Source organism: Polyergus mexicanus, unplaced genomic scaffold (genome assembly GCF_030449975.1).
Source record: "Polyergus mexicanus isolate NDT 795.1 unplaced genomic scaffold, iyPolMexi1.0 SCAF_5, whole genome shotgun sequence".
In the NCBI taxonomy this organism is placed as follows: Eukaryota; Metazoa; Arthropoda; class Insecta; order Hymenoptera; family Formicidae; genus Polyergus; species Polyergus mexicanus.
In genome coordinates this window covers 7,234,932-7,261,649 of record NW_027223325.1, presented here as the reverse complement: position 1 = coordinate 7,261,649, position 26,718 = coordinate 7,234,932, and the positions used below count along the sequence as shown (strand labels likewise).

At 29.9% G+C, this 26,718-nt stretch overlaps 1 protein-coding gene across 2 annotated transcripts in view; it reads left to right on the top strand.

Annotated features, from left to right (window-relative positions):
- Positions 1–26,326, top strand: part of LOC138933418 (uncharacterized) — a 167,629-nt gene extending 141,303 nt beyond the window's left edge. For both annotated transcript variants that reach the window (XM_070296106.1, XM_070296107.1), the window contains exon 3: positions 25,713–26,326. In XM_070296106.1, the coding sequence (XP_070152207.1) occupies positions 25,713–25,793 (81 nt within the window). In that variant the 3' untranslated portion in view covers positions 25,794–26,326. The remainder of the gene's footprint in view (positions 1–25,712) is intronic.
- Positions 26,327–26,718: the final 392 nt, after the last annotated feature.

Here is a 26,718-nt window from a genome sequence, read left to right as displayed (position 1 = left end):
GGCGGTGATGAATAATTTTCAGAATCCGTCCGGTTCCCGGCGGCGGCGAGAGAGAGCCTCGTCTTTTCTTTTTGGCTTCACCGGCTTTGTTCTATCGCGCGCTCTCATTATGTAACCGTGGGCGCAATTCTTCCGCTTCGCTTTCTACCGCTATGCCCCGTTCATCCTTTCTACGTCGATATTTTCCCTTAATTTTTTTCTTTCGCCAGAGACGAATCCGTCCGTCCTTCTATCCGGAGAGCGCGACTAATATTTATCTTTGAAAACAGACGTTGAGGAAGCGATAGAGATACGATAACCAGTAACAAATTTATATATACAGGGTATCCCATTTTAAAGGACCCACTCAAATATCTCAGAAACACTGCGTTAAATCGAAAAATGTTTCAAACAAAAGTTGTGTGGCTTCAAGGGGGTCATAAGATGGTGACAAGAATTTAACCTTGGAAAATTATTTGAAGGTCATGTGAAGGTCAACTTTAAAATTTTTAATTGAAATCTCCATTTTTTATTTAGTATTATTGTAGCTGACATCAAGAGCTTTCCAAAACACTATAATAAAGTATTTTTTTATTAAGTACTTTTTGAGTTATTTTATATTTTAATCTGACATATTTTGATATAAAAAATAAAATATCTCGTAAAATATTTAGTTTTTGATAATCTTACCGTAATACTTCTATGTACAGAATAATGAGACAAATCAATTAGTATAAAAAAAAATTGTTTTTAAGAAAATTATTTACAATATATTTTTTTAAACAATTATTTGTTTTTTTGGCACTAATTAATTTGTCTTATTATTCTATACATCGAAGTATTACGGTAAAATTATCGAAAACTGAATATTTTACGAAATATTTTATTTTTTATATCAAAAGATGTCAGATTAAAATATAAAATAACTCAAAAAGTACTTAATAAAAAAATACTTTATTATAGTGTTTTGGGAAGCTCTCGATGTCAGCTACAAGAATACTAAATAAAAAATGGGGGTTTCCATTTAAGATTTTAAAGTTGACCTTCACATGACCTTCAAATGATTTTCCAAGGTCAAATAATTGTCACCATATTATGGCCCCCTTAAAGCCACACAACTTTTGTTTGAAACATTTTTCGATTTAACGCAGTGTTTCTGAGATATTTGAGTGGGTCCTTTAAAATGGGACACCCTGTATATATATAAATAAAAATAAAATTTTCTTTAATCAAATAAATACATTTTGTTAATATTGATTTTTTTATTTAAATAAATATATACTTTGTTTCCCAGAATGTTTTGTTATATTAAATAAATTATTATTTACATGTAATAAAAATTATAATTTTTTAAATATATTATTATAAATCTTAATATAAAAAAAAATATTTATTTAAAGATAAAAAATTATTTATCAAAATGAAGAAATCAGTGTTTTTGAAACAAGTAACAAAATTTAAAAAAATGTTTTAAAGGTAGTATTTTAGTATAATAAGAATAAAAAAATTAATTCTTTTTTTTATTCGCAAACCAAAGCAAATTTTGTTTTTATTTTTTATTTTATTAATTCAAATATATTTGCTGCTTGATTGAAATAACTAATTTCTTCGCGTGTATTTAAATAAATAATTTTAAACAATAAAATTTTGTTAGTTTAGCACATCTTTTTTCAATGTAATATTATTTAACATTAAATTGCCAGAGAATATTATAAAGACATTTCAATAAATTTTCAATCGTTTGATGAATTATAATCAATGCGTCTTATTATAAATAGGAACGTTTTCTATTCGAAGATAATGCGGACGTCGTAGTGAATTAATGACTCGGATATCGATTCGCCGATCACCGGGTTGCGGTGGAATAAATTTGATCACCGCCGATTTTTCAACTTTAAAGCGGATGCGCATTCATTCTATCTTCGATACATTTCTAAATTCTCGCGATTCATCGATTCTAGGTCGGCATTTTCAAAATCCTGTCTAACAACAAGGAAAAACAGTCAAACTTTTATCGTCATCTATATATAATTTAAGAAAATCACTCGCTACGAAGAAGAGTTAGAAAGTCAAAGATAGATGATACTAGGATCGAAGGAAGAGGAAGGAGGAAAGAAATGGAAGACACCTTGCTACCTTGCAAAGTAGAAGCAACAGCCAAGTGATATCGTGTATCTATTCGTTTTAAAAGAAAAAATAAAGAAAAGAAAAGAAAACCAGAAAGAAGGGACATAGATAGGGTTGGAAATCGATTTTGATTGCCTCAGTGACGTAACTTTCTAAACAAAAATTGACATTTCGATAAAGGAAACGAGAGCTTTCTTAAAATTTTACTGTTTTCGAAGTTGCAGTATTGTGTCAACTTTTAGAACTCTCATCATTTTCTCTATTGAAAAAGATTATATAATTTAATTCTTTTTACTTTTATAAAATATAAATAATATATAAAATATATATTATAGTATATATTAATATGTATACATATAAAATATATATTATAATATTGTATAAAATATATGTATCGTAATATATAAAAAATCTGAATTATTTTGTAACGATTGAATAATTGATTCGTATTTCAAAATTTTTTATCATTATAGTTGTTATTACCTATTTTTTCGGATTATTTAATTCACCTTATTATCTACTTTTTTATAAAAAGTTAATTATCATTTATATAAAGTTAAATTAATATATTTTCATAATAATATTAAAATTTTATTTTTTTATATTTATTTTTAATTTATATCAAAAATTATTTTATTCAATGCATTTATTACCAATTTTTATATCTTTTGATTTCTTTCTCCTCCCCCTCTCTCCGCCCCGCCCCTCCCCAAATTTCTTCATGAGTTTGATGTACGAATCGGATACAATACGTTCCTGACAGGTTCATCTTGTTCATTCCGCCGAGTCGAGAGACTCAATTCAGAGGAGGGGGCGGCAGTCGGGTCAGGAAGCAGCGGGAAAGTCTCATTTATCGCCTTGTCCGTAGATCGTGCCAGTTTGTCTCAGTATTTCTTTGGCGGTAGTTCGAGAGCGGGGGCTATAACGGACCCTTCGGAGTCCGCCTCGGTGGGCGTAGTCACCGAGAATCCGGGGGGTTGAGTGTGTAGTAGAAGCAATTCACTCTATAGAGGCGGCAAAAATATCGGTTGTACATATATATATATATATATATATATATATATATATATATATATATATATATATAGCAAATATCTCATTGTGCCGTTCTATCCATTCTCTCTCTCTCTCTCTCTCTCTCTCTCTCTCTCTCTCTCTCTCTCTCTCTCTCTCTCTCTCTCTCTCTCTCTTCTTTCTCCGAACGTCGCCGAATTTTTCGATGAAACAAAAGCACTCGAAGAAGATGGAAGCATCTCATCGCCCTTGCGCTGCTTTAAGATCTATCTATATCGAGGATCTCGTTGCCTCCGAGAAGTTATACATTGTATCGGATATCATGTAAGAAAACTGGCAATTCGAGTCAAATTTTGTACGATTGCCAATAGTTTATGTGTAAATATGATCTTTGAAAGACGAAAAAGTCTTATTGCGAGGCAATAAGACTTTCATAAAACTAAACTAAACTCTCATAAAAATTTACGTATAGATAAAACGATGTACATTTATGATTGAAGAATGCAAACTTTCGAGAAAAGTAAGCTTTGCAATCTTCCATCATATGCAAAAGACTATGCATATATAAATTTACATGAAAATTGGACATTTCATATGATCATCATAACCTAACCTTTCCTGGTACGGTATCATATAGGTACATACACTTTATTCAAGTTGTTTTGGAATCTACATACTACATAAAAATGATTTGCACAAAATATAACTAGATATAAGATATTTAACATACTTGAAAATTTTCGAAATAATATTTTCAAAGCATATACAAAAATAAAATTTATTTCAATCAAATACACTTTGTTAATTTGATTTTTTTTTTTACTTAAATAAATATATATTTTGTTTCCAAAAATGCTTTGTTATATTGAATAAATTATTACTTGCATGTAATAAAAATTATAATTTCTGATTATATTTTTTTTTAATTATAAGTTTTTATAATTTTATAATTCTTTGAAAGATTATTTAAAATTTTAATATAAAAAAATATTTATTTTTGAAAATAAAAAATTATTTATTAAAATAAAGAAAACCTGTGTCTTTGTGAAATAAATAGCCAAAAATTAAGAAATGTTTTTTTAAAGAAAGTAATTTAGTGTAATAAAAACAAAATGCAAATATTTTTTTTATTTGCAAATAAAAGCATACTTTGCTTTTATTTTATATATATTTTATTAATTTAAATATATTTGCTGCTTGATTGAAATAACTAACTCCTTTGCAAGTATTTAAATAGTTGTTTAAAATCAAAAGAAATTTTTTGGGTTTAATACAATTTCTTTCAGTGTAGAAGACTCAAAATGTTTCTGAAATTATTCTTAAAAATATATATTTTATTAAAAATCAACGCAGGTATTAAAAAAAATGATAAAAACAACATTTTAACTATTGTTTGGCAAACTTACGCAAATACAAATGTATTTGTAGCTAAAATTATTTCGCAAGAATTTTTTCTTTTAAATCCAGATAAATTTATCTTTACGCGTAATGTAATTTTTTTCAAAACTAACCAAACTCGTGTTTGCACTTTATACAAATATTTTTTCAGAAGCGAATGGTTTAGCGAATGGTCGAAGAAAGAAATTGCTGCGTGATGTAAAAGACCAGTTTTATCAACGGTTAAGAATTCGAAGGGATCAAAGGCAAAACGGGATCAGTCCATGCAATATGTATCGCGCGATATTCCAATGGTGTTTTATTGTTACGCTTCTTCCCCTTTTCATAGCCTTTTCGTGTCCTCGGAGCCACCCCTCGGTCTCTCGAAAGAGTATCCCGCAGGGAGCATTTTGCGGTTGTCTTTGAAGCATCCTTCATTTTTATACATTGCAAAACGGAAGTAAGGGCGACAAAAGAAAATCCGCGTATAATCAGGGGGACGAAGCTGACCTCGTAATTTTCGTCGGAATTTCGTCGGAGACACTTCAGATCGTCCTCTTCCGTCTCGCTTCCTTTCTATACCCGTACCTTTGTCTCTTCCTCCGCTCGTCATCTCATCGGAGAGATAATCCATCACGGGAATAGCTGGTGCAGTTTCTCGAAAACGGACTTACAAATACTGTCCATTTCTGAAGAGACTGCGATATATAACGCGATGATCCTGCGAAAGAATACGCGTAATTTACTTAACTGCACTTCCGGGAATGATTAATGCATTCCGTAGAAAGTACTTGTTCAAAACTGATGCGTAAGCGAAATGTAATTATTTACTTAATTGCAATTATGCTCATAGCAGCGTTTAAAAGCCCAATCTACTTAGAAGATAAAAAAAGAAATTAATTTTTATTTAAATTTTCTGAAAATATGATATCTGAAGAATATGTCTTTCAATTTTTATCGAAAAATTTGCAAGATTAAGGGTGTTGTAAGGTTTTGAATAGAATAATGCGCGTGTCTTCAAATAGGCCAGCAAAACTTTAAACGCGTTTTTCTTAAAATACTTTTCGAAGTTGGCGACAGATAACTTGAAATAATTAATAAGTCAAATAACTTCAATTTTTCTTTAAATGAAACACTTTTTGGGGAACATTAAATCTAGTCAAAATTAAAAAAATTAATATTTAATATTTTTCTAACTTTCGAGAAATGAAAAAATTTCAGCAAAATTGAAGTCTTTAATTTTAAAATAACACTGTTTTGTTATTTTTTAATTTTTTCTAATAAAATTAATTTTAATATCCCAAAAATATATTCTACGGAATAAAACTAGACCGACTCTTTCACTTTAGATAATTAAGATAATTAAAGGTGTTTAAAAAAAAAAAAAAAAATTAATATTCAAGATTTAAAAATATTGTTTAAACATGAATAAAAACATATGTAAAACATCAAAAAGACCGATATCCTTAAAAAAAAAATTGATAAAAATCTACCATTTTTTACACATTGCTAGAGTAAACTGAGCCCTTAAGTGGCACAAAGTTGAGATGCAACCGTCAAAGGTACAGCAAGTTAAGAACGAAAATAACGCTGTAGTCAGCGTGCACACTCCCCATTTAAGAATCCAAACTCGCGAAAGTCGTCGGCACTTTCAAAACTTGGTTCTTGTTTAAATGAATATCACGATAATCACCGTGCGAAAAGGAGCCTTTGCAGTTCGAGGAATCGGGTAATCCGGCGATATTCAGCAATATCGTAAGCATGTGCTACGGATTAATGTTGCAATTTTAGCGGCGATTAACGTCGAACGATTAAGAATGTATCGGAGCTATCTTAAAATAATACAATATTGGTGAAAATTGATGAGATTGTTCTTTATGACTTTCTAATGTACTAAAAAAGATTTTACATTAATTCACTAAACTTCATTAATGATTAATTATTACGATTCCAATTTTCACTTATTTTACATATGTTTTTATGAAAAACGTAATTTTGTCGAATATAATAGCCAAAAAGATATTGAAGAAATAGTACCAGTGTTTTCATTTTTTTTTTTTACATATAGTTTGTAAGTAATAGAAAGTTTACACAAAACTTCATTTATGTTCACAACACCGTTTCAGAGAAATTAATTAAAAAGTGTGAAAATTTTGCTTTCTCGCGGTGCGTAAATTGATGAATTGCGTAAGTGCGGCAACATTACAATCAGCTGAAGTGAAACTAACCCTATAGTTTTTTGCAGTAGAGTCACGCTATAAAGTGTCTTTTCTGTTACTGTCATTTAAAGATAGTAAGTGAAAATGAGAAACCCCTTATAGCGGTCTTATAATACCTCTTTTTCTCTATTATTTTTTATCAATTTTATCTTTCCAACGATAAATAATATTTTCCATCGCGATATGTCAACATAGCGTAGTCACTAACTTCACTTTGTACAACTCTATCTTTCCGTTACGTCAGAGAGTTTGCAGATTTGCCAACTTATAAGTCATAAATGGAGTGTTACACTGTTGCCATATCTCTTCGGAGAGAGACTCGGATATCAATATTAATAATAAATAATATTTATAATTGTTGTATATATACTACATATTTACATTTTTCAACGATATTTCAATCACATTTATTTATTTGCACTTGTAAATAATGTTGATAATTTGAAAAAAATTTTATTTTATATAAAGTTAGATTCAGGGCATTTTCACTCTCAAAAGTTTTGTCATATAAATAAGAAAATTTGCAAATGCAGTTAAAATAATATTGGGAAAGTAAAAAAATATCTTTCTACGAATAAATATCTAATTATACTATCATTTGTATCATTTATATCTATCTGTATTATATGTAGGACGTAGATATTTAAGAATTTAGAATTTCTAGTACTTTTGTCTACGATTGTATCTCAAATACATCCTTAAGAACATTGTACTAAACCCAATATCCTGATTTAAATATTGTTCAACGGACAAGTATATTGTTAAAAGAAATAAAAAATTTGAACGGCAATCAAGTTACTCTTATACAAAATTATTGTCATAATCAATTATTCTAAAAAGTAATAGTCCAATTAGATAATTTTTATGATAATTATGATATCACATACAGTCATTTTCCAATAATTATAAAAAATAGTATAATTTATAAGTATAATTCAAGTTTTAAGATCAAAAATTTATTATTTGTATTAATAATTCAATATACGAACAATAAATCTTTGATCTTAAAACTTGAATTTAATAACAATTCTGTCATGCAAATAAAATTGCAATTATTTATCATAATGATCATCATGATGATTAACAAGATGCTTCACAAACTCATTTTCAAGCGTTATATCTTGTTCCTTGTAATAATTTCATTGCATGACTGAAATTTAATCAGCAAAATTTTAGGAAAGAAAGAATTAACTAAGTATAAAGATGTTAATCTTATTCTTCAATTATATGCCACTTTTTGTACAATAGCCCTTCGATCGGGAAATCCCCTCGACTCGCTAATCGCCTCTAAAACGGTAACGAGAACTGTTCTCGAAATCTTTGACAATGGTACAGCTAATCTTCGACTTCGCGCGCTTAAAGTTCATTATTATAATCGGAATTCTCGGATCGAACATTCTCCTCGGTATTGAAAACGTTTGTGCGAGAAAAGGAAAGACAAGGCACTATAAATTTATAGTTTGAAGATTTTAAGTAAAATTAATTCCATTTTACCTATATAAACTGTTTGAAAAACATTATTTATTTAATATTTACAAACAAAGAAAAATACCTAAATTTTAACTTTCAGTTAACGCGAACATTTTAATTCTGATGGAATTTTCGCTTCGTCGAAAATCCTTTGCGCTTGATATCGAATTCTCTATTAATACGTGGTGCATTTATATCCGAACAAAATTTCTCTCTCCTTTTAAATCTTTATTATTAAGATATTTGATTTTAAGAGATGCAAAAAGATATACGTCATTGTGTGACATTTTCATAAAAAAGGAAGTCAGCGTAGATCAAAGAAGTCCAACAATAAAAGTAATTCCAGCAATTCAAGATCCTGTTCAAGGCACAAAGAAGTCCGCATTTCAGCTGACCGTGGCTTTATCCGATGAATCACGACCCGCAAATTTAATTTGAATACCGTCGCTCGTCGTCGCGACAACTGGCGGGGATAGAAGTGAGAACCAGAGCAATTATCATTAGCAGCTCTCTCGGCGGGTTCTTGTTACCAAATTAATTCAATTGCTCCGATGGCCCTCGGACGTTGTAGCGACGGGTTTTTAGACGATTAGAACAACAAGGCTTATCTCCATATCGGGCTGATCGATGAGCCGCCGTATGAGCAGGTGATGTATCGACCTGTTCGTATCTTTATCAAATGTTATGGCGTGTACAAAACTGCTAAAATACTGCGTCAAAGTAACTTTAAAGAATAGCGAAATGCACTTTCTTAATTAATAATTTTCGTCAAAGCTAGTGAGAGTGCAACAATATTCCTGGAAGTACAGCAAAAGATTCAATCCTATCCCAGATTTAATTTAAATCTACATTGAGAAAAAAAAATGTACCAAACCAAAAAAATTTTTTTTTATTAGAAAAATTATTTATTTAAATAAATAATTGCAAATGTATTTGATTAGAAATTGCAAAGGAATTAGTTATCTCGATCCGGCAGCAAATGTGAATTTGAATTACTAAAATATAAAATATAAAAAGCAAAGTATTATATATTTACATTTGCAAATAAAAAAGATTATATTAAATTTTTATTATCTTTATTATATTAAATTATTTCCTCTGAAGAAACATTTTTCAGCTTTTGGCTACTTGTTTCAAAAACATAGGTTTTCTTCATTTTAATAAATAATTTTTAACCTTCAAAAATAAATATTTTTATATTAAAATTTTATATAATTTATTTTAAAAATTATTATTTTTATTAAATGCAAATAATAATATATTTAATATAACAAAACATTTTTGGAAACAAAGTATATATTTATTTGAGTAAAAAAATCGAAATTAACAAAATGTATTTATTTGATTGGAAAAGATGTTATTTTTAGTGTAAGTAATTTTTTAGTAGACGAATTATTTTTAAACAAACGGGAGTTTTTAATTGGCACGGGAGATGACAAACTCAGCTGGTTTTCTTTTCTTTTCCTTTTTCTCGCTATCGAAAGCTGCAGTAAAAAATATTAAATTACTGACTTTCTATCTATGAATTCGGAACTGACGAATTTTCGGATCGACTTCTCTTCTTTGGATTCCAATTAAATTTCGCGGCTGGGCTTGTCTGTGGGAATCGATGCGTTCGGATAAATCTTTTTTTTTGTCTCGCGTCAATTAAAATCGTTCTGCGCGCGCTTTGAAAAATCTGTACCTTTTCCCCCTCTCACTTTGATTTCAACTTCATAGCCTCGCTTTTAAAGTATCGATCACATTTAATAAGAGAGGATTTTTCCATTAATTGTTTCTACATCACACAAATGCAAATAAAAAATAAATTTGCTAACTGTGATTTAGAAACAAAAAACTACATTTTTTAAACTGTATATTTAGATAGATATCAGATATAATAAATAAGAAAATAACATAATAAGAGAAATAAAATATCGCACGAAGCAAAAATTAGAGTTAAAATTTAATTTATCTATACAGGATGGGACATTTATATTGAGACACCTAAATATCTAAAAAGTAAAGCAAGATAGAAAGAAATGTTTTAAACAAAACTTGTTCGGTTCTAAGGGGGTCATAAGATGGTGCCATTAGTTTGACCTTGGGTGGAGGCGCTTCGGAGATTTTAATGTCAATCTTGTTTTTTTAAATGGAAATACCCCAATTTTTTTACATAAATCAATTTCTTGCAATAATCTGCATAAAAGGTTATAGAGATATGATGGCCAAAAGTTTAATAGTTTGCAGGATATTTTATATTTTATTTTATTACTTTACTTCGACATAATTTTACATAAACTATGAAATATCTCATAAAATTATTTATTTTGGAATAATGTTACCTTAATATTTTAAGCTCAAAAAATGAGAGACATCAATTGGTGTAAAGAAAATAAAACAAGATTGACATTGAAATCTTCGAAGCGTCTCCACTCAAAGTCAAACTAATGGCACCAACTTATGACCCCCTTAGAACCGAATAACTTTTGTCTGAAACATTTCTTTCTATCTTGCTTTATTTTTTAGATATTTAGGTGTCTCAATTTAAATGCCTCACCCTGTATATGCACAAAATTCAAAATTAAATAAAATAAAGATTTTTAACAAATACCATAAATCTAAGTTTCATAAAAATTACAATTAATAAAAGTTAGAATTTACGGCTTTATCATCTTTCACTTGTTTTTCGACTTCCAGATCTATTTAAATTTATAGATATTGATAATAATCTTTCTCTCTTTAATGGCAAATATCTAAATTTAATTTATAGCCACATTATTTTTTCTTTTCAAGCGGGGAAAAGGGATATAATTTGTTAGACGAAGGTGATTTTGCGCGACGTAAAAAATGGCGATTTCTCTCAGCGAATTCTCTCGCGCAGTTACATCCTTTGATTTTTTCAATCCCTTCTTCCTCATTCTACAGATTTCTCAATCCTCTCCACTATCTCTCTTGTTCCCCGCTTCTGTGTTCATCTGCCCGCTATAAATTACCTATCGAAGATTGAGACTATTTGATCTGGGCTAATCCCGATCTTCTCAGATTCCAGTTGAAATGATAATGGCCGAGATACACACAAGGGATGTTTAAATCCTGCCCCTCTCTGCTTTCCATAAATAATTGCCGTTGAAAATGGAGTAGATTCCCTGTTGGCTTGGACCAGAACAAGTTTCATTTCTCGATTATCCGGATCGACGGAGGGTTCTTGCATATTTTCTACGCTCGTCTCCTCACGAATAATTGAGCGATCGCCCCCTCTCACCATCCAGGAAAGTTCAAAGAAATAGAGTAGCACCCCGAGGTACTTGCTAATGCTGATTAACGACGGACCCGTAATTTCTTCCTTATAGTCGGAGTCCACAGTGCGTTTTAATCGAGCTTAATGGGATTCTTTGGATCCGCGTATTCCATAATGTCCTGAGCGTTATGAATTGAGTTCGAAAGAACATTGTCTCGGATATCGCCCTTTATTTGTAATAACAAAGTAACATATATGTTTAAAAAATATTTATATCACCAGAAAAAAGACTGCTAAGAAAATTATTTATATATATAGTTATGATTATAATATATATTTTATTTAATAATTCATCAAAATAATATTCCTGATAAAAATATGAATCATATATTATATATTATATATTATATATTATATATTATATATTATATATTATATATTATATATTATATATTATATATTATATATTATATATTATATATTATATATTATATATTACATATTACATATTACATATTATATATTACATATCATATATCACATATCATATATCACATATCATATATCACATATCATATATCATATATCATATATCATATATCATATATCATATATCATATATCATATATCATATATCATATATCATATATCATATATCATATATCATATATCATATATCATATATCATATATCATATATCATATATCATATATCATATATCATATATCATATATCATATATCATATATCATATATCATATATCATATATCACATATCACATATCACATATCACATATCACATATCACATATCACATATCACATATCATATATCATATATCATATATCATATATCATATATCATATATCACATATCACATATCACATATCACATATCACATATCACATATCACATATCACATATCACATATCACATATCACATATCACATATCACATATCACATATCACATATCACATATCACATATCATATATCATATATCATATATCATATATCATATATCATATATCATATATCATATATCATATATCATATATCATATATCATATATCATATATCATATATCATATATCATATATCATATATCATATATCATATATCATATATCATATATCATATATCATATATCATATATCATATATCATATATCATATATCATATATCATATATCATACATCATACATCATACATCATACATCATATATCATATATCATATATCATATATCATATATCATATATCATATATCATATATCATATATCATATATCATATATCAAATATCATGTATCATGTATCATGTATCATGTATCATGTATCATGTATCATATATGATATATCATATATTATATATCATATAACATATATCATATATCATATATCATGCGTTATATGTTATACGTTACACGTTATACGTTATACGTTATACGTTATACGTTACACGTTACACGTTATACGTTATACGTTATGCGTTATACGTTATACGTTATAAGTTTACGTTATACGTTATACGTTATATATCATACGTTATACGTTATACGTTATACGTCCTACGTTATACGTTATACGTTATACGTTATACGTTATACGTTATACGTTATACGTTATACATCATACATTACATGTTACACGTTATACGCTACACGTTACACGCTACACGTTACACGCTACACGTTACACGCTACACGTTACACGTTACACGCTACACGTTACACGCTACACGTTACACGCTACACGTTACACGCTACACGTTACACGCTACACGTTACACGCTACACGTTACACGCTACACGTTACACGTCACACGTTACACATTATATATTATATATTACATATTATATATTATATATTACATATTATATATTATATATTACATATTACATATTACATATTATATATTACATATTATATATTATATATTACATATTACATATTATATATTATCATTATATATTATATATTATATATTAATTAATATTAAATATATTAATTGCATATTAATTAAGAGTGTGTAATAGTTGCACATAAAAATAATAAATTTTTAAAATATATTTAAAAATATATTTTTTTTTAATATAATTATGTAATATTTGGAATCTGAATTATGTTTGTAGCATTGAAAAAAGAATTTTGCACATCCAGTTTTATGGACATATATAGCTCAAACCCCGAAAATCCAAGTTACTTAGTTACAGCTATGTTCTCAATCCTTTCTCGCTTTTTCATGCGCGCATGGAAGAACAGCGCTGCCAAAAATAGGATTTTGCACGCTTCAATATATATCTTGCTTTTTCTCTCCATCAAATCCTTCATTTCGCATCCGCGTAAATATGGATCGCGACGAGTCGTAGACTCCCCAAATGCGTGTAGAAATCTATGTATTTGCGCATACGGCATCGTATCTACAAACAAGGATGGCGCCAAGTTTCTAGAAACATAGAGAGAATAGATGTTTATAATTTATATATATTATGTAAAATGTATGTTTTGGAACTATCTTTTTCAACTTGATAATCCTTTTATCTATTTGAAATAAATTTCCTAGCAGAGCTCGATTGAGAAAACCCTATTTTCCGATTAATCTTTTAATCATCGACATTAAATACTTGCTAAGTAAATCTCCTTAAAATTAAATAAGAAATAGAATATTGCTCTATTTCAAAAATTTTATAATTTTAATTGCTAAGGATTATTTAATTGCTATTAAAAATTATTAATATTATCCATTAACTAAAAACCACAATTTGAAGATAGTATAATAATTTCTAAATAACTCAAAAATTAATTATCAAGATAAACTTTACATTTCATTAGAGAATCTATTTCAGTGCCCACATGATTAATTGATAAAATATTTCTATGACATATCTTTTTTTATCATTTTTGCAGTGTATATAAAAAATTAATAATAATGCATTGTTCAGGCTTGGCATCGAGCGATTTTCCGAAATAATTATCTCGATAAAGATGTTCCTGCGCGGGCAAACATCTGGTCGATAAGAAACGGAAGCCGAAGTTATCCGAACAAAACAACGACCACGGGAGCGTCACTTTACTGACGACAAAAACTGTCGGGTGACATCTGCGAGACCGTTTGTGTGAATGCATTTAGATTGCAAGGATAGAGACGAGAATAATATCGTGTGACAAAAACGTATATGTTTTGTCATAATTCACGAATGTCTAAGTATAAGTATCCAGTATCCATAGAATAACTTCAGAAATTAAATATAATATAATTAAATATAATTCAACAAAACTATAAGAGAATTTATACTTGTAATGATATACAGAGTATCGCAAAGTTAACAAGCCACATTTTATAGATATTGTCTTAAATAAAGTTTTTCTTGAAATAAAAATATTGAGAAATACAGAGTGTAACAGAGCGCCCGTATCAGCAGTTTTTTGAGGAAACAACGCATTTTTGTAGAAAATATTTCACGCAAAAGTTGTAGAGCTTTAAGTGGCGCATTATACAATAATATTAGTATGACCTTGAATAGCACCATCAAGGTCATATAAAAATCACTTTAAATTTTTTAAATGGAAACCCCTATTTCTCAAGTATAAAAAAATAATTGTTTTTAAGAAAATTATTTACAATGTATTTTTTAAACAATTATTTGTTTTTTTTTTGCACTAATTGATTTGTCTCATTATTCTGTACATAAAAGTATTACGGTAAGATTATCGAAAACTGAATATTTTACGAAATATTTTATTTTTTATATCAAAATATGTCAAATTAAAATATAAAATAACTCAAAAAGTATTTAATGACAAACACTTTATTATAGTATTTTGGAAAGCGAGGTAAGCTACAAGAATATGTAATGAAAAATAGGGGGTTCCATTTTAAAAATTCAAAGTGATTTTTATATGACCTTGACGGTGCTATTCAAGGACATACTAATATTATTATATAATGCGCCACTTAGAGCGCACATAGTCTACAACTTTTGCATGAAACATTTTTCACGAAAATGCATTGTTTCTTCAAAAAAACTGCTGATACGAGCGCTCTGTTACATTCCGTATAATAATATAATAATTAATATAAAATAAAATAATATAATATAATTTTATTTAATTTTATTTAAAATTGAAGTACCTTAGATTTATAAATAATAAATTTGATATTATTTATCAGATTTGTAAATAATAGATTTAATATTATTAATCGTATTCTCATATATCTCCAATGCTTTTTAATAATATATATCTTCATGGTAAAATACTGACGTAATGCTCCGAAGTATCTATACCCAAGCTTGTACCGTTATTGTACTTGTGTGAAGATGCTTAGAGAGTCCGCCGTATATTCTCACGTTACATACACGAAATACAACGTAACCGATCCTCCGGAGCATGTAAGATATACATACGATACCGGTAACTGGTACCAGCTCAACTATTCACGATTTAATTGGTATCAGTTACGCCTTAACCATGTTGTTGATATGGACAATGTGCAATGTATTTTGGGTCGATTCGTTTAGCAGGTTGATTAATTACCTTCAACCCCTACCGTCTCGAGCTGTTACGTGCTTTAATCTCGAAAATATCGAGATTTCCGGTGCACGCAAGAAGCACGTATTTATCTAACAAATTGCATTATCTATCAAAATAATATTTTTTTGTGTATTATTAAAATGGAATAATGATAATAATAGTAATAAGTAAATATAAGAAAAACATATATGATAATACAAATATATGCACAGAGAAAAAGGTTTTTTTAAACTTAATATATCTATTTGTTTGACTTATATTTGTTTCATTACAAAAATATAATTTTATACAAAACATTATTTTGTTGAATAAAAAATTTAATGGTTTTGTTGCGTTAAACCATGTTGTTTGACGGAAAAATAACTGTTATTTGGAATAGTATAATTTATGCGCTTACCGCTATGCGGCGCACTATACTTCACTATACTCGTATTTAAGTTTCTGTCATAAAAGTATACGAATAAGGCCTGCAAAATGCGACTAATAACATTTAACACTTATTTCTATGAGCTTCATTTCTAATACGATTTTTATAGAAGAGAATTCAGATAATAAAAACTGATTTTTGGAAAATCGGACAGATAAATGTCCGATATTCATTTGTTCAGATAAAAATTCCGAATAAGTAAAATTAAGTTTTTCTATATGCAATGGTTCTAAGATGCTTTAAAGATTTGATTACAAAGATGCAGTAACGTGCTAATTTAACTTTATCTAACTTGTTTCAAGATTTATTTAAATTGTTAAAAGCAATATAATGAATCTTTTAAATAAAAGAAGAATATTGTTTGAAAAAATAATATAATTGTTTAAATTGAAGAAAAAATGAAATTAATTCAACAAATATTTTATTTAAAATAAATAAATATATTATTTGAAAATGAAACAATTATATTTGTTACTTGAAACATTAGTATGATTGGACCATTTCAAGCATTATATTTCTTTGGTTATTACAAAATTTATTAAATTCAAAGAAACTTTTCTCTCTGCGTGTATATACCATATAGCTATAGAAGAGCTCTTCTCGCATATTATTTATTATTATTAAGTAAAAATATATTTATATTATTTTAAAGAAAATAACCAGACTTGATTAAGTTTGAATTCTATTTTTTATCTTCAATAACTTCTGACAATTCTTAATTAAAAATTAAAAGACGGTGATTGGAAAATTGATAACGAGAGGAAAATAACACTCGAGAAACCGTCATCCTTTTCTTCGTGACAAAGTTAATTGAAACGACAAGAAATGTATTTCCGCATCCATCTGCTCACTTCCGTAAACGATAGAAAATTAAACAAAGTTTTCTCACTTGATGTGACCTTGATTGTTTTCTTACCTACGTTATGAAACATAAAAGAATAATTATTTCCCTAGCAAGGTATCATTTTTCCGGCGGACACACACACTTGTATTATATCGGATAAATATTTACCCCTAGAACCCCGAAGAAAATTTTTGTTCGCGGATTTTCTTTTTTTTCTCCGGCCGATTAATTTCCGCTTAATAACCGCGCCGACTTTTCGACATTCACGTATAAATCTCTGTCGCGAACAGCATTTCCCGATTTCTTCTCACGTTTTTGTTTCCTCATCTCTCGCCATCTTATTCGGTCCATATTCGAAGTAAGAGACAAAGATGAATTCATGCATTGAAAAAGATTTATTAAATACAAAAAAAATTTTTTTTATTAAAACAAATATTTATTTAAATACTTGTAAAGAGAGAGAGAGAGAGAGAGAGAGAGAGAGAGAGAGAGAGGAAAAATTAATTATCTCAATCAAGAAGCAAATATATTTGAATTAATAAAAGAAAAATTAAATTCAAAGATGAGAAAAGAAAAGAGAAATGCCTATATTATTCATTCAAAGCATTATTCGAGTACCATATACATTATGCAAACTCCAATTCTCGTATTTCCCTCCCTTCTGTATCGTTTCATTGCTCATCAACAGATATGACGATAATTCTAGTGTACAGTAACGCATACACTTATTATGGGCATAACGTTAAACCGGTTTACCTGCATAATTAGCATTTCATTGTCATTAAATTACACTTTTCACAGTGACGACGTAGCACAATTACACCTCTCGAACATGCTATTGTTACGAGATACTCATATTACTACATATCAATTATCCTTTGCGGCATCGACAACGCGCGTACACATATGCGTTTATCATTCCTCCAATTTGCAATTAATCGTAATATGATTAATGTCAGGAATTCGCCGGAATGCGCGTTTTGTACAAATTCTGACACGTTCTTCTCACAATGATAATTAATATAAAAATATACAGTGAAAAAGAGTTTTATTTTTATTTAAAAAAAAAAAAAAAAAACAATTTCGTAGAAAGATTTTAATATGGACAAGTCTTTAAAAAATCTTAATTTTTAAATTTCCTCAATTCTTAACGTATATCAGGATCAATTAATACATTAATTAATGCATTAATATTTAATTCGTATATTTATCAAAAGTATATATTACATATTTAATATATATTTGTATATATGTATGTCTTTATTGACTCCCCAATGGGGTTGCAATTTTATACTCTTACACTTTACAAATTTCCAAATATATTTCATTTTCTTACATTTCCGCTCTTACAACTAACGACGCTCCTACACCTAACCTAACGCTTTACACAACGCTTTCCTTTTCCCTCTCTCTTGCTCTTCCCCTTTGCTCCTCACGCTCCCTTTTCTCCTTCATCCTTATCCTCTTATCTTTAACACTTCTACCACATACATACCTTTCTTTCCTATCTTTTCTCTTTTCGCTCTTCTCCCTTGTTCCTAACTCCTAACCCTCTTTTTGTCTCCTTCCTCTATTCCCCTCCTTTTGATCCTTCTTTCCTTCTCTGTCATTCCTCCTTTTCTTCCATAAAGAAGGTATATGGTGGGATGAGATCCGAGCGGAATCGAACCTGGGACGTGGCACTTGTCAGCCCGCGACTCAACGCTCTAAGCCACTCATCGCCCTATTTAATATATATTTATATACTTTGATTTATTCAAATGTATAATTCCTTTGCCTCTCTCTCTCTCTCTCTCACCCTTTCATTGTTCACTAATCTGTGCACTTTTGTGCTTTTCCATTTTTCTTTTTTTTTTCCCATAGTGCCATGTCGAGGGAAAGATAATTCTAGACTAGAGCATTACGAAGTCTGCGGAGCTACGTTTGCCGGCATTTACAAATGAGCGAGGGTATGCATTAATTAATTGAATTATAAACAGGCTCATTCATATATGAGAAAGGGAAACGAGAAGGACGGGTTGGTGGGTGGGAGGGAGGGAGGGGAGTTGGAAAGGAGGATTTCGTGCAACGCGATATTTCGCGGCATGAACGTTGATATGCAACAGTGTATGATGTGCGCGGGGTATCTACATAAATTAATTGTGTGAGATACGCACACGCGATGCGTAATGGCCCGCGCACACCGCACGCACGCACGGCCTGCATAATAATTGCGCGTACATAAACGGAATTGTTAGGAGGGGGACGAGGAGGAGGGGAGAGACCCGGATATGTATAACGCTCGAGTATCGTTTGCTTTACCTACAAACGCGCGTTTGCCGACGGTAATCGTTATCTAATGAAACAGTCGGGCCGGCAAATAGAGTTGAATTGAATTTACCGTTATCGCGCTATACACGTGGCCGGAATTTACCGATAGACGCCTAAAATCAATAGAGTCTATTTAACGTTACTTTACAGTTCATGCTGACATTTCAAACCCGGGATATTTGCAGCCGCGCCGATCGAATGGCAGCTGTTCTAACACGTCTCCGCCCTGATGACTTTCGACGTGTAAATTTTATCCCTCTTTCGTTTCGTAACCGTGTACTATCTGCAATCTATACAAAATGTTTACTTTTCATCGCTTGCTTCTCGTACACAAAACGGTCTATTTTAATGTCCCCGCTTGAATATCTTCGTACCTACGTCTTTTACAAAAAAATGTTTCAAAGTCTTCCTTTTCTTAAATGGAACCATCCTAATTTGTTTACATAAATCGAGGAATCGATTTGGAAAAAGTAGAAAAAAAATATTTAAACAGAGACATTAAAATGGCCTACCCTGTATAAATCTTATAATTAATGTCTAATCCAGTTTCTTTTTCCCAAGTAATATCGTTAAAAAGAAAAAAAAGAAAAATATTTTAACGTTGTGTAGCCGGAGTATCGTATTTACTGTACCATAAGCTGCATAAAAGGAAGTTCATCATGAGTGTAAAAAATTTTCTCTGTGACCATCTTCTTTTTAATTCTTTTATCGCCCTCGTAATATCGTATTTACGCGGGACCAATGATATTTCGCGTGGCAGCTAAAGGCTTTTACGGAGCTCCAGTTTATCTCATTGGGGTTAAATAGAAAAAAGGAAGATGAGCGAGAGCGAAGAGAGAAGAGTGAAATGAAAGAGAGCGAAATCGAGAGAAAGAGGAAGAGAGAAAGAGAGAGAAAGAAAGAGAGAAAGAGGAATGAAGTGAGCCTATCAACGGAAAAAGAAAGAGTATATACCGAGAAATAATATGTTATTACCCTTTTTTTTCATCTACCAAATTTTTTCAACTTTACATGAATATTTTGTTGGAATGAATAATTTACAATTCGCAAAGTCTCTCGCTTTTCGCAACATTTTTCATATATCTCAATGCGGGCTCTTTACAAATGACGGATTTGCCTAGTCTTATAAGCCATCCAAATTGTCACTCTTACGTCTTGATCCGAGAAAATCGAAAGGCCGGTTAGCCGAAAGGATCCCTAAGGATATTTGTTTAAGCGCTGAGACCGCAGAGTGTTCCCCACAATTTCCCGTGGAATTTACGCTTTCAAGAGCTCTCATGCATTTTCACGACATCTTCCGCGCTTCGAGTCGGCGATTGGTATTTCCGAAAATTTCACACCACGTGCGATGTAAGTCTCTTGCTTTCTTAGTATAAACTCATTCCGTATAGAATATAAATTTATTTATTATTATTTATCATATAAACTATAGGTATAGAATATAAATTTATTTATCATTTTGAATCACATAAGATAGAAGATAGTAGTAATAGGGGGCGGTGCGTGGCGTCGGGCGTAGAGTCGCAGGCTGGTAATCGAGGGAGTCCCAGGTTCGATTCCACTCAGGGTCCCATCTTCCCATATGACTTAAAAAGAGGTTTTCATACATTATCCTATATAATGCCTATATTGGTTAATAATATCATATATTAACCTACCTATATACTAAAATGCCTAGTTAATGGTGTATAGACATTTCCTTTCGGAAAAATCTTCCAGCCATATCAGAGAAGAAGAAGATAGTAATAATTCTCCGAAATTTTTAATTATTTTATTTTTAAATTTATATTAAGTTTGAAGATATATATTCTGGACTTTTTCAAATAAGAAGAATGGGGTTAATACTAATTTAAAAAAAATATTTGTAGAGAGGGATATACACATAATTTTATATACGTATATTTTTTTACTCGCTGTTTATATAAATAATGTTTTTTTTATACGATACAAGAAAGATATAGAAAAAGCTTATTAATATATTTTTGCATAGTAGACCATTAAAATTTTAAATGAGTTACTTCTTTCCCGCATTTATCTCGTGCAGTTTATTAACCGTATAGGAAAAAATGAACAATATTTAAATTTAAAAAAATATATACGGGATGTCCTATTTTATTTTGAACGGTCAAATATCTAGAAATCACGGAATTTTAGAAAAAAATGTTTTGTATAAAAGTTTTATGACTTTGAGGAAGACATAAAATAGTCAGCCATTAATTTGATCTTGGATAGTCGTTTGAAAATCACGTGAAGGTCATCTTCAATTTCTTAAATAAAAACCTGCATTTTTCATTGCATATTCTTGTAGCTTATCTCGAGAGCTTTTTAAAACACTATACTAAAGTTCTTTTCCATTAAGCACTTTCTGAATTATGAAACTTAAACAGTTCATCATTCCTGCGGTATTTACCGACTTCAAACCTTTTCTGTCGTGTTAATATTTTTTTTTAATCTATCAAATTTTCGAATTGATAACTGTCAACGGTTTGAAAAAGTGCCAAACATTCATAAAAGTTGTTTAAATATCCGCGTGATACATCTTGAATAATACTAATGCCATCAGCGATACTGTAAACTTCAAACCTTATAACTCGAAAAGTACTTGACGAAAAAATATTTTATTATAGTGTTTTGAAAAACTCTCGAGATAAACTACAAGAATATGTAATAAAAAATAGGGGTTTTTATTTAAGAAATTGAAAGTGACCTTCATGTAACCTTCAAATTATTATCCAAGGTTAAACCAATGGCACCATCTTATGTCCCCCTTAAATACTTTTGTAGTGAACATTTCTTTCTAAAATGCCGCGATATTCAAACATTTGACTGTTTAAAATAAAATGGAGCACCCGATATATTAAACGCCGTTGGTGCGACGCGTAATTGCCGAGATGTTCTCGCGTCATAAAACTGACGATCGCGTCACGAGAAACGACTGCTGCATCGAGAATAAACGACCGTTGTTTCTCATTTCTCGATCGCAAACGCTAGTCGGTGTTTAAAGTTCAACGACGCAGAACTTCCGCTCGCGACCAGGTTATCCTCCTCTTTCTCCTCCACACCGGTAGTAGTTGTCAAATCAAAAATACACCACGGCGAGTACCGTTCGTATCGCGCGCACACCGACTAAACAACCCTTGGGTGTAGATTTATAGACGAGCGACACCCGTTGGGAAATCAGCATCGTCTGTGCTTTCAGCGATCTCGCGGAAGAGAACGAGGAGTTTTCAAGTTTTCATTGACGATGCTGTATCGTCCCGGTGAAAGAGAAACAAAAAAGAAGAAAGAAAGCCGAGGAATCGCTCGAAGATCCTATCGCTGTATTCTATTTAGAGAATTCTTAATCTTTATATATAGCACATGATATATAATCCTATTCTCTTAGTTATTTTTAAATTTAAGCATATGCAGCTGTAATATAATAATCATTACAAGTTATATATATATATATATATATATATATATATATATATATATATAAAGTTTTTATATTAAGGATGTCTATATCAAAATATTGATAAAAGCATGAAAATTTTGTAGACTGTTCTACAATTTTTTATATCTCTGTGCAAAATCTGAACACAATTCTTTTAATGGTTTGAAAATTATTTAAGTTTAAAGTTTGTATTAATCCTTATGGAAAATCGCGTATTGTAGCACTTATTGACAAATTTAAGAAGGAAAGAATACATCGCTAGCGAAATAAAAATTTTTACATGTATTAACAAAATTCTAATAAACATTTGTGCAAAACTTGACTTAAATTTATTTACTCATTTAAAAGTTATTTACTAATAAAAATTGTAGCAAAATATTTATAATAACCCAAAATTTCTTTGTAAATTAAATATTTGTTTTTTTTTGTATCTTGCAATTGATTTCAGGGGATAATCACGACCAAAAGTTTTTGTCATAAATTAAGAGAAATATTAATTACAACTGTTTTTTTTTAGGCAGACGTTAAAAATAATATTATTTTTTGATATTTTTATCCTTTTTATAATTCGGACTTATTTATTTGATTTTTCAAACAATATAAGCATATGTTTTCACATATGTAACAAGAAATATGTTTCTTTTTAATTTTTAAAGTTTCTTGCTATTATTCTACAGCCAAAATATCTTTAAGTATATTATGTTACAATAAGGTCTTAATATCTTTGTTTGTTTTCTTGTCAATCTTATATTAAATCAAGAAACACAAAAAAATTTATATAATTAAATTATTATAAAATAAATAAGGAGAGTGGAAAGGCCAAATATTATTTACTTAACAGAAAATTATTGACTTCTCTATATATTATCTCTCACTATTTTTTCTCTGAATATGTAACAATCTATATGCTGTTTATAATTAAAAATAAAAAAAAGAATAATTATTTATATTTATTTTTATTGTTAATTGTAATTACATATTAATTTTATATTTATTTTGATTTGCTATACGTTTTATATGTTAGAATTAAATCGTAAATGATTATAATTAATAATTAAAAATAGTAAAAATATAATATTGCTATCTAATTCCATCTTTGTTATCATAAATAATATCAATAATTATTACAAACTTGTCCTTCACTGCATGTGGCGATGTAGAAAACGGAAGATAGGGAGAGAAGAGTCATGATAATAGTTATCGTAATAGCGAAATCATGGCGCTTGTTTGCACGTGCGTTCCTTAATTTTGCCCGCAAACGAACACTCTCAACAGATATTACAGTGAAATGTAAAAAGATGAGTAAAAGGGAGAACGAAACAGGTGCGAGAAACATTCATTGCCTAATTTAATTCCCGTAAACACGTAATCTCGGTCATCTTTAAATATCATTTATTATTATTCTTCCTGAAAAAGAAAATTTATCCTAAAGATACGCCAAAAAATGTTCGCTCCATAGTATAATTAAGAGAAATAATAAATTTTTATATAAAAGTAATAAAACGTATTAAATTTCGATGAACGTATTATAATAATATTGTCAAGAAAAAAAATGAGAATATTAGATCTCTTTTTACTATTCTATTATTTATACAGGGTGTTCCGGAACAACTTTCCGTCCGTAAAATGACGTATTCCTGATACAATTCTAAGACGATTTTATCTTTACCAAAATTTGAATTGAAGCATAATTTTTGAGTTATAAGCAAAAATAGTTAGCAAATCACGCGTCGAGTACAGAAGGCAGGCAGGAGCGGCGCAACGCGCCGCAGCTGACTGTCCGACCTATGATTACTACCGCATGAATCGCTAATAATTTTATCTTATAACATAATGTTTGTGTAAAAGAGAGAAAGAGAGCGAGAAAAAAAGTATATGCGTACGTGCGTGCGTGTATATAAACGTCTCTCCCTCCTTCTCTCCCTCCCTTCCTCTTCCCCTCTCTCTCTCTCTCTCTCTCTCTCTCTCTTTCTTTCTTTTACGCACACACTCCGCCATATACACATCGCGTATAGCAATCAGCTGATTGCAGCGTTTGACGACCGGCGATCTGAAACAACTTTCGCTAAAATGACGTTATTTTAAGAAATACGTATTTCTGACGTAATTCTAAGATATTTTTTTCTTTACCAAAATTTTATTTAAAGCATAATTTTATGTTATAAGATAAAATAGTTAGCGACTCATGCGGTGGTAATCACACATCGGACGGTCAGCTGCGGCGCGCCGCGTCGCTCCTGCCTGCCTTCTGTACTCGACGCGTGATTTGTTAACTATTTTTGCTTATAAGTCAAAAATTACGCTTCAATTCAAATTTTGGTAAAGGAAAAATCGTCTTAGAATTGTATCAGGAATACGTCATTTTACGGACGGAAGATTGTTCCGGAACTCCCTGTATATAAAAAGATTTTCGAAATATAAATATATGATACATACAATAAAATAAAAATATAAATAATTAAATAATATATAATAATATATAAATAGATTTGTATATTACGAATATAAAAATCTCAAATTGAGAAATAATCTGAACAATTAATTAATCCAATAATAGATCGTTTCAAATATACTTGTGCATTAAAAAAAATGCTTTAAATTGAACCCAGAATTATATACATAACAATATAATACAAAAATAATTTTATCGATTTTAACTTATTTTTAGCACAACGTGTCCTTTTTCAATCTACTGTCTTTCGCATAAAATTCATTTCACGTCTAAAAATATTTAAATCCATTTTTTTATGCTTTCAGTGTTCCGGTACAGCTTCGGGCGATTTTTCGGAACGAGTAGCGGCGCTTCTGCCATCATCCTCGACCCAGGACGACTGCTAGTAGTGCGCGCTACAATATGTCCGACAGCTCTTTCTTCCCTAATCTAGCATGTCAGCGAAAGGGGAAAAAAGGAAAAGCGGCCGAAATGATTTTTGTCGAACTAATCTGTAAGCTTTAAGACGCATTTCCATTTTAGGTTTAAGGCTCGCTTTCTAGTTTCGAGCAGATGATAACGGCAGAATGCGCGGAGACGAGCGATTGTTAGAGCAAAAACGAAACGATCCTTCTTGAGACTCTTCTCTTTCGCAAAAGAATCTATCCGGCTCGATATATTGTTGCTCACAGATTAATTTTTAACGCTATAAACTGTATTACTATATAAAACAATTATATGTTATAGCAGCAAAATTATTGCGTGTAGGAAAAATTAAATTTTTTATTTTAATATAAAAGTTAATATATTTTGCTTTTTTCTCAATCAGAACATAATTAAATATATATAATAGAATCAGTTCTGTATTTTATGTTAACAAAACATCAAAAACAATATTTTACTTACAATTAGAGACATCATTTGTCTTAATTCTGATAAGAGATAAAATCATATATTTATTTAAATGCCTGATATAATTATATATGATTATTATATATATATATGTGTGTATATATAATATATAAATATTATATACAGGGTGTATCTGAAATGATGCACTAAACTTTAGGAGCATATTCTAGAGGTCAAAATAATTTTTTTTTCTATGAACATGGATCCGCAAATGAACCCTCCTTCGAGCTAGAGGCCCCTAAAGTTTGGGGAAAAAATTAAAAATTGGCTGTATTTCAGAAAAAAAATGGCAGGAGGTTGAAATTTGGTATAGCCCAGTAAATTATGAAGTAAAATAAGCCACTAAAATGAAAAATAAAAACGTATATTATGAAAACATTAATTTACCGAGCTCGGAGGGGGGTTCATTTGCGGATCCAT